Source organism: Protomyctophum parallelum (genome assembly GCF_964188405.1).
Source record: "Protomyctophum parallelum genome assembly, chromosome: 20".
NCBI lineage: Eukaryota > Metazoa > Chordata > Actinopteri > Myctophiformes > Myctophidae > Protomyctophum > Protomyctophum parallelum.
In genome coordinates, this window is record NC_139718.1 from 18330321 (window position 1) to 18345779 (window position 15459).

At 42.2% G+C, this 15459-nt stretch overlaps 1 protein-coding gene across 1 annotated transcript in view; it reads right to left on the reverse strand.

The window, feature by feature from the left end:
* LOC310878077 (ALK tyrosine kinase receptor-like) overlaps positions 1–15459 on the reverse strand; it is a 147066-nt gene that overhangs the window by 8924 nt on the left and 122683 nt on the right. The window contains exons 20-23 of the mRNA XM_083792180.1: positions 14942–15039; positions 7928–8020; positions 1031–1132; positions 199–333 (exon numbers count right to left, since the gene is read on the reverse strand). Of these exons, the coding sequence (XP_083648306.1) occupies positions 199–333; positions 1031–1132; positions 7928–8020; positions 14942–15039 (428 nt within the window). The remainder of the gene's footprint in view (positions 1–198; positions 334–1030; positions 1133–7927; positions 8021–14941; positions 15040–15459) is intronic.

The following is a 15459-nucleotide window of genomic DNA, read 5'->3' on the forward strand; positions in this document are numbered from 1 at the left end:
CAATAGTTGAGGACCAATTATATGAACATCATCTCATTCTCAAACAATGGCACTCCCACCCAATCACGCCGGCCAATCACAATTTGCATCCTCACTTTTGTCTTCAATGTTTGCGTTTACACGGACCCTCAAAGCTGGACAAAGGAGGGGCTAGCACCCCTCAAAAATACTGTGTGCATGTGTACAGTAGCCACTTACACTGGCCCAGGGCAGTTTTTGGGAGGGTCCATCCTTCCGCCGTTGGTGACGAACTCCAACACTTCCTGATTGCTGCGGCTCGGATACGGCATGTAGCCCAACGAAAAGATCTCCCACAGCAGCACCCCGAACGACCTAAGAGAGTTAGAGTTAGAGTTAGAGTTAGAGTTAGAGATAGAGATAGAGATAGAGATAGAGATAGAGATAGAGATAGAGATAGAGATAGAGATAGAGAGAGAGATAGAGATAGAGATAGAGAATTGGAGAATTGGAGATAGAGATAGAGAATTAGAGATAGAGAATTAGAGATAGAGATAGAGATAGAATTAGAGATAGAGAATTAGAGATAGAGATAGAGATAGAGATAGAGATAGAGATAGAGAATTAGAGATAGAGATAGAGATAGAGATAGAGATAGAGATAGAGATAGAGATAGAGATAGAGAATTAGAGATAGAGATAGAGTTAGAGAGAGAGAGAGAGAGAGAGAGCAAAGCATAAATCAGTGGTTCGGTTAGGCTTATAGATCAGCTATTCATACTACTTATTTGTTTTCTAACTGTTCATGAAATGACTGGGGGAAAAAACATTTCATTTTGTTTTCACTTCATTAATTCTTATGTTTTTTGTTTGTTTTTTTAATAATAATTCATAGCAAATCGTAGGAAACAAAAAACATTAGTGTCTGCAATGAGGGTCAGGGTCGTGACACCACAGGCAGTCACAGGGATGTGACATTGTGAGATGGTCAGGTTTGTGGCACTTTCGGACGGTCACGGGCGTCGGGCGTTGCGTCCCGTGGTTTGTACGTGAGGAGCAGAGGTTGTACCCACCAGGTGTCCGTTTTAGAGGTGAATATGCCTTCCATGAAGGCCTCCGGTGGCATCCACTTCACTGGCAGCATGGCACGTCCACCCTTTCTGTAGTAACTGGCCCTGCACGCACACACGCACACACACACGATTACGGTCTATACGATCGGCTATTTTCACTAGTCTGGCCATCACCACATAGGTATTAGTCTGGAACTTTGGTGTGGAACAGTTATTTATATATAGAACTTTGGTGTGGAACAGTTATTTATATATAGAACTTTGGTGTGGAACAGTTATTTCCAAAGGGATTTCCAAGATTCCAACGTCACAGCAAAAACAAAGTCTCACTTTGAATATAGTGAAGGCTGCAAAACACCAACAAAAAATGTATTATTCATGATATATGATTTGTTGTAACAAATACATCTCAACGTGGGGTCCTGGTACCAGGGGATAAATTCAATCTTGACCATCAGGACAAAATTCAAACCTCCCCAATTGTATATTGTATTAGCTAGCCTATACTCTACCATACAGATTGGACAAAATTACATTTTATTCATAAAAAATGTACATAGTGCCATTTTAACATAGGCCTACTTTAGTATACAGATTGGTTAAAATATTCATCAAATTCTGTATAGTAGCTTTAACCTTTTTTATAGAGAGATTCAGGTCTTAAAACTGGGCTTATAAGAACAAATTTGGGCCTTCGCCAACATCTTAAGTCTGTTAATGATTTATACCTTCTGACTGATTCCTATTGTCTTTATTAGCTAACATAAATGGAGTAATATATCAATAGACAGATCACAGAGGCTAAAAGACGTTTTCTACTATGCAGCAGAAGAGAAATGCCAAATGATGGTTTTGGCAGCCAGACCAGCTAGCTCATTATCAGAGATTGAGATTGAGCCTGTGCAATTACAGTGAATTTGTACGTTGTGTTTTAAGTTTGTACTTTGTACCTACACTTGTCGAGCGACATGGACCGTGATCACTTCACGGCCTGTTTTGAGCTTGTAGATTGGCTATTTTCGGCAAAGGAATTTGGTGTGTAGCAGGAAAGAAATAACCACTGATATGGGGTTTAGCTATTTTTAAGTTTTTTAACAGTAATATATTTGATGGTAAATGCATGGTGCCTTTATCCAAGGTGCTTTACATACAGTAGATTGTGCATTACATTCACCCACACATCTTAGACCGATGACGGAGTAGACCATGCTCAACCTCCTGAGCCACTGCTGCCCAATGACACGTACAACTATTGACCACTTAAACTTGGTCAACTTGACCTGAATTGTCCAATCCGTCCTCTGTACTACTCTGCTTTGTTCTGTCTACACCAAATCTCGTTCAAAAAGTATTTGTAACAAGACTTGGTGCTATCTTTGTGTGTTTGACTGCATACGCTGTTGCTCTTTGCATTTCTGTCTAATAAAGTACCGGTATTCAATCAATCACTTTTTGGCTAATGTTTTCCCCCAGAATATGGAAGTGCAGCTTAAACGCCTTCCTGTCGTGCGGACTAAATAAAAGGTCTCTGAGCAGACAAGTTGCATTCATTCATTCCAAGTCTGCCTCAGAGCGGTGTAAGATGTTCTACTGTCAGGGCTATTATCAAAAGTGACGATCAGATCAGCGCGCACCCAAGATCATTTCTCCTCCAGCTTTTAGAGAGAGAGGTCCTGATTCTTCAAAAACGAAATGCGCCAGAGTGTAACGGTGGCGGAAACAGATATCGTATTTATCCGTCCGATCAAGCTACGTTGAGATGACGTGTTATTCAGAGAGTGGTGTGTACCACAGGTGCGCAGGTGTATCGCAGGTGTATGTCATACTGAATGCAGCGGGTGCAAAGTGATCGGAAAAGCACCCGACAACCTCATCTGCATTGATCCACGCCCAATTTCATACCATAAAAGGCTTCAAGCATGACTCAGCAGACAGCAGTTTGTCTGAGATCACAGCCGCGTCACTGCTATCGAAGCTTGCAACGGAGCAATATAATTATAATTTATTTAATTAAGTTCGGGACCAAGGCGGGTGCTCTCTCACACCTATGCAGAGGTAAAACATATCCGATATTTAAAATATCGGATATGTCAATGCAAAAGTCGTCTTTTCAGAGAGAGCGAGAGAGAGAGAGAGACGAGAGAGGGAGGCTGCATGGGCCCTCGACACTGTTGCGCGATAAAGAACAGTAGCCCATAGCCCCATACATTCATAAGTAAATATATTATAGGCCTACCTCGTAGGCCTGGGATCCTCTTGTCTGAAGAAATTATAATCCAGTGAGTTTATCCAGTGAGTTAAACTATTCTGTGTGTGGCATCCATGTGATCAATATCAATATACATTATTATAAATTCTGTCTGTCTGTCCGTCATGTTCACGAGTGGAGGTGAGCTGGTTTAAAACTGATATGACTGGCCGACTTTCAAACACGCTGCATTCATTAGGCTATAAATGTGGTCTTCTATTTTTTATATAGGGCTAATTAGCCCTATTCATTTTCCAATGTGAATCGGATCGGCAGCACGCTGCTGCATCTGCCCCCCCCCCCCCACACACACACACACACACACACACACACACACACCGAAACAACGTTAGATTCGTACAGTGCAAAATGCAGATAAGTGTAGGCCTATGTTCTTATTATAATTGTGAGTTTGTTTTTTAACATGCAGTCCGCGAGAGCCGATCTACAAGCTCACAACGCGTTGCACTGCGAGTAGCCTAGAGAAGGCTGTCCAGTGAGCAGCGCAATCGCGCATGGCATGCTATAGAAATATCCTAATAAATAAATAAAAAGGTGTCGGGGCTTGCAGGGGCAGTTTCCTTATGGGACTCTATAGGCTAACTTGCCTCTAGAATGCATGCATTTAGGCATACAAGTGCACTCGGCTTTTATATATATATATATATATATATATATATATATATATATATATATATATATATATATATATATATCGTTTTTTTATGTGCTGATCGACCAATATGTTGGGGGCACATGCCTACATATTTTATCTGAGATTTGGGGACTATTTATTGATTCAGCATGAAGACTAAAGCCTTCTGAATAAATCTATATGCAAGTGTATGCTTCCGCAAATTTCTCCGCCACCTAAAGAGGTGGCGGAGGATTTAGCGGAGTTTCCGACGAACCAAAGTGAGCGTCAAGTTCACGGCCATTTCCATGAATTCCAAATTAATGTGGGAAATCCACGTAAATGCCTTTCCGCCAGCGTCACGGCAATATATCAGCGGAAACACGTTGAAGAATCAGGCCCAGAGAGAGAGAGAGAGAGACAGACAGAGAGAGAGAGAGAACTTAATAGAAAAAGAAGGAGAAAAAACCCCAGCTCAGATTCACACCTAGACCTGGTGAAAGGAATCTCTTGTATTCTCCGGTGGAGATAAGGATAAAGGTTCTCACGTCTTTGGGGAGGTGGGGGTTTGAGCAGGGGAGGGGGGAGTACAGATTGGATCAGTGGGATGATGATGATATAGGGGGGGTCAGTGTGGAATGGTGAATTAATTGCAGAATGTTATTATCTGTGAGTTTTTTTTTTTTCTCTTTCTTTTTTTCTCCTTTTTCCTCCGCTTCAGTTGGTAACCACAGCAACAGCGATGTGAACTTCAAATGTCATTTAGAATGTGTCTTTTGATCTGTGCACAATCTTCTCGCCTCGGCTTTTTTATCGTTTTCTCGTCTTTGCCTATCTCTCTCTCCGGTTTATTTAGTGCCATGTGTCGCTCTTCTTGTGAAATCTTTCCAATTTTACGAGTATTGGCGAGTATTACGAGCGGCGAGTATTACGAGTGGTGGCTCAGGGGTAGAGTGCCTGGATGGTAACCGTAAGGTTGCCAGTTCGAACCCGGGCTCCCCCAGAGTTACTGTCGAAGTGTCCTTGAGCAAGACACTGAACCCCTAATTGCTCCCGATGTGCTAGTTGGTGCCTTGCATGGTTTCCGCTGCCATCGGTGTATGAATGTGTGTGTGAATGGGTGAATGTAATGCACAATCTCTGTAAAGCGCCTTGGATAAAGGCGCTATATAAATGCACCATTTACCATTTACCATTTATTATTATTTTATTCCAGTGATTTTATTCAGTGCTGTGGGATAGGGGACACACTAAGCGGTGGAAGCACTCTGACGTACGACACGTTACGTAAAAGTAGAAATACCACAATGCAAAAAATTACTCAAAAAGTTTGAAGTAAAACCATGTTTTAGGACATTTACCTTAATAAAAGTACAAATGTATTGGCATTGGAAATAACCACGTGTCACACAGTGACACGTTGTGAGCTTGTAGATGTATACAATTACTTTGAAAATAGCAGATCTACAAGCTCACAATGCGTTGCATCGTGACGCAGGCTGAAGTGGTTAACTAATAATCAAAATCTACAAAGTAACTAGTAACTACTAAGATTTTCAAATAAATGTAAGTGGATTAAAAGGTGCAATGGAGTAGAAGTAAAAGTATTGGAAATACTTAAGTAATGTACAAATTACTTGAGTATTTTCAGTATTTACAGTGCTTAAGTAAATGTACTTCGTTACTTTACACCACTGGTAATATCTAAGTATAAGGACACCAAGGCCAACATGACACATACACACGTCATGTGCATCATGGCGGCATGTGGAGAGAGAGAGAACATGTGAGCCCAAATAATTAGACCTCGCTACCTCCATACTGTTGTGCAGTGCGCTGAAGACTGACCGCGAGAACAGATGGATGTTAGATGTAAGGACAACACATGTGTCTCGTTTTAAAGCAGCATAATATTGAATCTTTTTGAAAAGGTGTTTGGGTGTCCATACGGGTCCATACGGGACCATGCATTTAAGATGGTGACAATTGTTAACGGATCCAAAACATGCCCGAGGGACAAGTCAATATTTTGGACCTGACTCGACTCTCGTCTTGGATTTTTCTGTTCCGGGCAGAACCGCGCTACCCTTTAGTGTGCAGTCTCTCTCTATATATATACACACACACACACACACTGTATATGAAACACGTGGCTCTCACACAGCATGGGTTAACAAACGTGAAACTCAACAACAATAACAAACACCGCTGATGACTATGCACCCTGATGATAAGATCTGTACAAAGAAAAGAACAAAAGAGAGGCAACGTTTGAGTCTCGATGTGACGTGACACAGTGTCCCAAATGATCTCTCTTTTCTCCTAATTTCCCCCCGTTCTTTTACGTTTCCAGGCTAACAGAATAAATAAACGGAACAAACAAAACAAAACAGTGAGACACGTGCAAAACCCTTAAATAAAATATAGTTTCTGTCGGGTGGAAACCTTGTATGTCCAAAACCTATAATATATAAATTAAAATACAAAAAATTGCCGATGTACAAGCCAGCTGGGGGTCGGCGAAAATTACATATATTTTTGGGGGTCCTTCACAAGAACATGTTTGAGAACGACTGACATAGAAACATGGGTTTTTCAGAAAAAAATTAGAAGACATTTTGTAGAATCGTCCTCAGGTCAAGGTTAAACATAAAAAATGTGCACACATTGTTTCCACTACTGGATATGAGGTTTCCGCCCCGGCAGCAACGAAATGTGTTCCAACGTGTCTCCCCCTGGGGAGTCGCATAAGAGACTTCCTCCACGCTCGCAGGCCCAGTAGAGCAGTGCCAGTGACGCTCCTCTCTCTCTCTCTCTCTCTCTCTCTCTCGGTAGAGCGTCTTAGGGCGGCAGCTTGAGCGCCTCATGTTGACATAGCTGGATGTTGTGACACACTTCCGTTGCTCTCATTTCTTTGCCACATGAAATACTTTTAGTGCCTTTTCCCCCGATGGCTTGATTGACGGAGTGTTGAGTGTTTTAAATGCCGTCATTTGAAAGCGTCTGTCTTACAAATGGGAGCGCTGAGAATCATTTCCGCACCGTTAGGGGATTTTTACGTATTATTAGCACCAGAGAGACTGAATTATAGCTCCGTCGCATTTTGTGTCCTTATGTTTTCCGAGAACCTCAATACAGATTTCCCGGACACCATGCATGTACAGTTTTGTGGCCTTTTATTGAAATGTGCCCCCTTGCTATGTGCTGTTTATTAGGATGTTATGGGATACTTGCGGTTGCACTAATGTCCCCTACTACACTATTGGTTCTCAAATGTACTCATGCCCAGATTAATATATTTGGCCGTAGACTGGACCTCCCGTCTGAAAACAATTAGTGCCAGGTGGACCCACATGCAAGATTTGCAATGTTAAACTGTTGTCACGTTGACGCATTGTGAGCGTATTGTGAGTGTATAGGGTTAAAGTGTGATTTTGATGCCCTACTAACTCATTACTGCACTACACTATGTCACCATCTACTGCAGGGTCCGACCTCTCAATATCCTGACCTCCCATAATTCCGAACTAACACTATCCCAAACCCTAACCCTAACCTCCGTCTTAACCGGCCACGTACAGTAGGTCACTAAAACTAACCTCAGTCTTAACCGTTCACACACTTCAGTCTTAACCAGCCACGTAGGTCGCTAAACCTAACCTCAGTCTTAACCAGCCACGTAGGTCGCTAAACCTAACCTCAGTCTTAACCGTTCACACACCGTTCACCAAAATTGATTTAACACATTTAGCTGGGGACTCCCTGGAACCTTCTCATGGACCCCCGAGGGTCCTCGGACCCCACAAAATTAAAAGAATTTGAGCTAGATTTGAGCGAGGCAAAGTAACTAGTCACTAAGGTTTTCAAATAATTGTAGAGGAGTAAAAGTGCATGCTTGTCGGTGTTGCGTGGATGAGGTAAAACAATCTCCCCTTCAAGGGGTACCTGGGCCAAAAAGGTTTGACAACCCCTGATCTACTGTACATTGTGCAGTGTTGTGTTGTTTGCAGCATACCTGTAAATGTCCCTCGCCATCCCAAAGTCCCCGATCTTGGCCACTCTGCCTTGGCCTTTGCAGGTCAGCAGGCAGTTCCGAGCCGCAATGTCCCTGGAAAGGATGGAGGCAAGCAATCAATCAACGCTGTCAAACTAACCGCATGCATTTAGCATCCGGTAGAGGCCAAAAAAGTACTAAACCAAACTTGTATGTACTGTGTATACTGTATGTACTGTGTATACTATATTTAATCACAGGGATTCGCATACAATGCATACATTCTTTGTTATAGGCATAGAGGTGCAAGTATGAGAATTGACTCGAGGATTACTATGTACATTTCGCATGTGGATTATGCCCGCCTCATCAAAAAAGGCACAAGGCGTGTTGAATCCATAACGATTTCCAACCCCACACCTTTTCATTAATTTGCATTTGAACAGAACTCCACATGTGATGTGACTCATCTATAGGGACTCGATTGTGTCTGTGAAGTTGAACTTGGATTAGCCTGGAGCTAATATCATATTATAGCTTCCCATAGTGCTTCTGTGGCTCTGCCCACCTGCTTCATTCAGGGAAAGAAAAAAGAGGTGTGATTTACTGGTTGTGTGGGCTAGGACGAAGGGGGAATTCATAAAATTCACATTTTAAATCGTGCTGCATTGTTTAATCTTCTGAGAAAGAAATGGCAGTCGCTCAAAAACCTGTGCGACACTCATTTTTAGAAAAAAGAAAACGGCATTTTCAAAAATGCATTCATTATTTTGATAAAGTACTCATATGTGGGCGAGCTTGTGGAGGAAGTAGAGGATGTGGACTGTCTTTTTGATTTCCCAACGTCTGGCTTATGAAATCGGCCACAAGTCATAATTGTCCCTCTTCAAGATATAGACACGAATAACACAATAATAATCAGGATACAACATGTCCTGTTAAACTCTATGCAGAAAGTTAAACCTGCACAAAACTCACAGCAACTGCAAGGAGGATAACGAGACTGGATAGAAGTGAAAAGTTTTTCACCAGGGCACTTCAAATAGACTACCGGTACTCAAATAAGATACTGGAGCTCTCATTAAAGGACCACTTCACCACTTTTCAACCTATCTTCATATAATAGGTCCTCACTAATAATCATGAAAAAATGTCACGATTCTTTTCTACTCAGTCTGTGTCTCATAGGAGGGCTGTGGGCAGTTTAGAAACTGTCTTCCAGTGAAATCATGATTAGGCCGATTTTTTTTAAACAAGATTCTTTTACAAAAATGTTTAGATTTTCATTATCGTGAGAACAATGGCTTCCATTTTCGCATTGCAACTTTTCAGGACTAGAAAGCCTGCAGTTTCTATTAGCTTGTATTCCCCATCGATGATGTCACTGGAAGACGGTTCTGAACTGCCCACAGCCCTCCTATGAGACACAGAGTGAGTAGAAAGAAATTGCACCATTTTTTTTTCATGATTATTTGTGAGGACCTATCATATGAAGATAGGTTGAAAAGTGGTGAAGTGGTCCTTTAAGTCTGCATACTTACTCCGGCGACTGACTGACATTCTTCTCACAGTCAGAACCCAGTAAATGGAGTTAGAATGAAGCACCAGAAGGCCTTTCATTTGAAACGACGGATATATAGGAAGTGGCACCTCAAAGTTATGCAGGATATCGTCGCTGTCGGATGTCCAAAACGGTTCCTTTTAAAAAAAATGATGAAAAGATTGATTGAAGATGGAGTGCCGTGATTTTTCTCCAAGCATGATCATCAGGTATCATCTTCTGAATGCACTAAGTGTCTGTGTGTGTGTGTGTGTGTGTGTGTGTGTGTGTGTGTGTGTGTGTGTGTGTGCGCGCGTCTGTAATCCACATACTGTAGGGTGGATTACAGAGGGGTCGGTCGGACCCACGGTTGTCCAGAACCGCCACAAAAGGCCTCTGCTTGGGCACTGGTCATGGGGCCCCTGCCCAGGCTCCATATATGGAGTTGAACCTGTTGTGACATCACAACACTCCATATTTGGGCATGCCTGACAGAGATTACAGACAACAGTGTGTATGTCTGTAATCCACGTAACTCGAGAACCGTTCGCGCCACAGACTTCAAATTCGACACACGCGTTCCACACCCCCACAGGGAGTGCAGTGCCCGGAGTCGAGTCGGTCTTAGGTTTCTCCCCGACAGCAACAATATTATATCATTGGAATTACCTGTGGGGATAAGCTTGGGAATGACTGAGTTTGAGTGGAACCACTGGCAATGCAGACGCTGAGGGTGTTATTGAGGACCCCTGCATGCATAATGGATGATGGCGATGCCGATGTAAATGGCCCCTGTTCATTTTTGGGAGCCTCTAAACACTCCATGTTGACTTCATCAGTCTATCAGAATCGGTTGTATTGTTACTTCCATAATACACAGGGGAGAAAAATACCGTTCTCCACAACTCATGGTGCTTGTCACAGCAACAACAGAACAGACACGGTAAAAAGAGGCAAAGGCATTATAAACATAAAAAACGAGAGAGAGAGAGAGAGAGAGCGAGTAAAAAAAAGTGCTGATGCAAGTGCAATATACTGTACAGTACTATAAAACCAAGTAAAGTCGGTGTGCAAGCTACGTGCACCGAATACTGCACCATACGATGAGGTTTTAAGTCGAGGTTTGTAACTTCTGTCCGTCTGCCATATAATAATTCTTCGAACGTATTGGCCATGCACTGTGGTGCAACATATCACATTTGAGCTTACTCTAAAGAACAGTTTTACAATATTACGGGATGCACACAAAAGTAGTTTTTGCCACTCGGTAGGCGTGATGATGATGTCACGCGCATAGGCCCTCATTTATCAATTGAGTGTAAAATCAGCCCCAAATTCGAATGTAGGTTTTGTAGTACACTCACGTCGCCACGGCATTTATAAAGTGGTTAGTAAACCACAGCATGCAAGCCGCCTTTGTTTTTAAATGGTCCCCCAAATTGTTCACACTTCACACCTATCGGCCGGGGATGCGCTACCCTCCCCCCCACCCCCTCCATGCTAATTTGCCCAGTCAATCATTTGATCCACGCTACGCGCCTGCTGTGTGTTGTTAGTTGTAGCCTTTATTAAATTATTAAAGTATTTATTCATTTAATATAGCCTACAACAATATATTAGTGAACGAAAACTTGAACCTGCATGTGAACCATGAATTACCGGTACCAGCATGCGCTCATGCAAAACACTGTTTAAATGGCTTAAGCATCTAACTTGCAACATTGTTTTTAATTGCACGATTTTAATTGCTTGCACACTTGGAAATATCCTACAAATTTCATATGACATGCCTTTACAAAATATATTCTTTCATATCATTAGTTTTATACATTTTAGGAGTGAAAACATATGTTTAGATGCCTGTGACAGCATGTCAGCAGTTCAGACAATGCTGCTCCACTTGTGTACGACAGAAAAACAGCTGAGGACAAAGCCTACGACAACGTGATTTTTGTCCTGGCTCACGTTCAAGTTCAAGGTTTTGCGGAAATGATAAATGCCGGAAATTGCGGGAATTCGGGAATTGTGTCATGTTCTTGTTCCTCTATGTAGGCCATAGGAATGATGGTGTGTAAACAGTATAGCTGAAGATTAAAGCTTACTGAATAAAAGTAACGTGAAACAACAAATCCATTTAGTGGCATCATAACTGTTTCAGGAAGGAGGAATAATTCCAGTCTGAGCGTAACTGCACGGCCCTCACGCACGCATGTTGTGCATTTGAAATAGCAGTAGTACTTAGCTCATGCTAAATGGTGTAGAAAAATCCATGCAAATGATTTGTTTTCGCTCTCAGGCAATACTGAACCGTGAAAGGCAGCGCACTATAAGTCACACGCAGCAGGCAGGGGGGGGGGCTGCAGGGAAGGTCATGGCCATGCTGTGTCATAACAGTGCAATGCAGTGCATTGTTATCACACCATTGTTACAGTAAATTAACGTTAACTGGCTTTCGCAGGTCGCATTTACATTGTTCATTTTAACTGCAGCTTAAAAACCCATTCAACTGCCATATAGCCAAAGAACAATTACTTTCATTAGCCCTGTTTCAACGGCTGATGTAACGATATGCCAACGGTGAGACATCAAGGCCCTCACAAGTATAGTAATACAAGTACACACGTGTGGCACGTGTGGCTCACACACAACAGATGTGGGCCGCTGGCCAAGTAGTCCAGGCGCATGCTACATATAGGCTTTGGCCTGACAGCGCGTCGCGTGTTTGAGTCCCGTTCATGACGACCTTTGCTGCATGTCTCTCCCCTTCTCTCTCTTTCCTTTCTATCTTCACTTGATACTATCAATAAAGGCAGAAAAGCCAAAAACAGATGTGTTTTGGCACCTAGGCACCTCTGTGTTACTGATCCGTTTGGTACGTGTCAAAATGCGGCCGCTATTTTGTACACGGATCACTTCTTCCTTGGAAATATCTAGCAGTTAAGCAGTTCATCTTTTACTTAAAGGTAGGGTAAGCGTTATTGATCTTGTTAAATAAATAGCTCAATATTCTCATTGAGCTATTCTGAGTAAGCCCTCTCTGTCAGGTGGGACATAATGGGACCATTATGTCCAAAACTGTTACTTTTCATGATTAAAAAAAATAGCAGATAAGCAAGCTCAAAACGCACCTCTTGTCCTGTTCGCACCACGTTTCAAGCTTGTAGTTCTGCTATTCTTTGATACTTTTGTGTTACACTGTAGTATGATAAAGTAGGGCATTAATTTACAAAAGAAACAACACAAAAGCTTTAACCCATTTTGGGCGGGAACCCCTTTTGGTGTTTCAAGAATTGTGTTATGCTTTAGCTATTGAAAAATAGCAGATCTACAAGCTCATAGCGCGCCACCGAGTGGCGTGCTATGAACTTGTAGGTCTGCTATTTTTGAAAAATCTTAAAAATGCTGCACACATCTTTGAATAGGTATATATTCTTTCAGAGCGAACTTTTTTTTTTTTTTTTCGACGTCAGGCCTAAAAGCTTTAAATATGGAGCCAAGAGGTTTCTTCCTGACAGCAACAAAGTGTACTTAAAGCTACTTCCCATCCGCTGCACACCGGTCCTGAACTCACCGCAGAGTAAACACACCTACACAAAAAGATGAAATGAGCTTCAAGGACAGTGTGGGTATATGTTAAGTTGTTAACATAGACAGGCAGTGAGGGCTGTATAGAACCTAGACGGCAGCCTCCGGAGGAGGAGGAGAGGCGGCCATTAGGCGCTTTACCGCGCCATGTTTGACCAAACGCACTTTAATTGGTCTCGTTTGTCATTGGATAATTCCACCAGGACATCAGAGAGGGGCTGGACAGAAGGAAGGAAGGATTACCTATAGAGCGTCGCAGTCCCGCCCCCTTTCAGAACGATGAGTGGCCCAGGAAATGATTCTCCATTCATTTTCTCCATAGGCTTTTCAAAAAGTATTTATTTAAAGACGGTTATGATTTGTCACGATCCGAGTTGGCTTTGTCTGCGGCGTAACCGTCTTTAAATAAATACTTTTTGAAAATCCTATGGAGAAAATGAATGGAGAATTATTTCCTGGGCCACTCGTCATTCTGAAAGGGGGCGGGACTGCGACGCTCTATAGAAGTGACTGAAACAGGGAAAACAACTTTGACTCGAATTGTTGTCATACGATGGACGGATAGAGGAAATAGCCGACCTACAAGCTCTCACAATGTGTTACACCACAATGCAACTCATTGTTTTTAAAGTTTTTAGTTTTTGTTTGGCATTTGACATGCCCAAAATAGGAATGCCAGGCTAATAGTGAGATGAGAATGTTCAAAACATTTATCTTTCAGAGCCTTTCTTTTATTTGCAGAACAGAGTTCGTGTTGGATGGATGGATGGTGACAAACATTTAGCAAACAAGACTGCAAATAATGGGAAATGCAGCCACCCCGTCTGCTGTGTTCAAACAACAAAAGCTAGGAAACAACCAAGGTGAGCGTGGTCAGCTTCACTTCAACGCTTCCTGTATTCTGGGGGGATCGAGCCGGGACGTGAATGGTGACCTCTTTTAACAGATAGTGTTTTTGTATATATGTTTGTGCTGTTGTATGTTGCAAGCTGTTCTGTCTAGTGATTGAATTGTGAGTATTTTAAATGTGGGCCAGGACCACAAGGGTCAAATTTGTGTTTTTCCCCCAACTGGCTATACTGTTAAGGCCAATTAAAACTGTTTAAGTGCCAGGGACGTCATCCCGTATCTAATTCAACTATGCACTGGATGCCATGCCCGTAAAGACGTATACAAAAATTAAAAAAAATTTGTTTGTTTTTTTACTTTTTTTTTAAAACGCCCTCTCTTTTTTTATAATGGGAGAATTGGCACTCAGAGCCTAAACTGGTGACCACCAGGTGGCGCTGAAGGAGTTTAAGGGGCAATAAAAACAAATCTATTCAACTCAACTTTTCCAACTAAGCTCCATGTCGTTCCACATAAGAAAATAAGTACCAGCAGCAACATTATATACAGATCAGCAGGCTCGCACAAGTTCTCTCATGAGGTAACCTCCACACTCAGGCTCATAGCATTCAAATGACAACTGAAACAGTGGTTAAAAAAATAACAGACTTTTTTGGGGGACAACGGATTCACCCAAATAATTACTTATTTTCTATCAATTATACATGCCATGACACCTTGAATTCATGGAGATTTCTTTTAAATAATTTGATGACTGGCTGCTCTTTGAGTCTTCTATATCTCTTTGAGTCTGCTATTGGAGACTCCGCTGGTCATCAAATTATTGGCTTAGGAATGCGACAAAAATAAAATATCCTATTCAAGGCTTGATGGCGTGTGTAATTGATAAAAGATAAGTCATGTTTGGGTGAAATACTCCTTTAATGATGAGTATGTATATTGTATAACATCATATCTCACCCCTATATGGCTGAACCGACTCCACAACCGACTCCACACATACGTACAAATCAAAGCAAAATGACAATCACCTGTGCACAAATTAGCAAAACAACAATCACCTGTGTATGAACTGGTTCTCCTCCAGGTACTGGCTGCCTCTGGCGATGTCTCTGGCCACGTTGAGGAGATCCACCATGTTCAGGCTGGATGGATGCTCCTGAGAGAGAGAGAGAGAGAGAGAGGGGCACACGTACACACACACACACACACACACACACACACACACACACACACACACACACACACACACACACACACACACACACACACACACACACACACACACACACACACACAAGCACCATTTTTAGCAGTCAGCAATGAGATACAATTACAGACAGTGACCATCTGAAATGAATAAATTCCCCCATGTGGTGGTCAGTGCCAGGGGAGCTTAAAGCATGAATCATACAAAATAGCAGATCGGCTATAGAGGGTATGCTCATGCAGAAAGTGAGTGGCAAATTTAGTTTACCGTCGTGTAACGCTGTTTAATGTAATCAGATAAGACTTTTCTGTTTGGATGTATGGGCTGTCAAGGCCAGACAATAGTTTTGTGCCATGTTTTGTGCGTTCC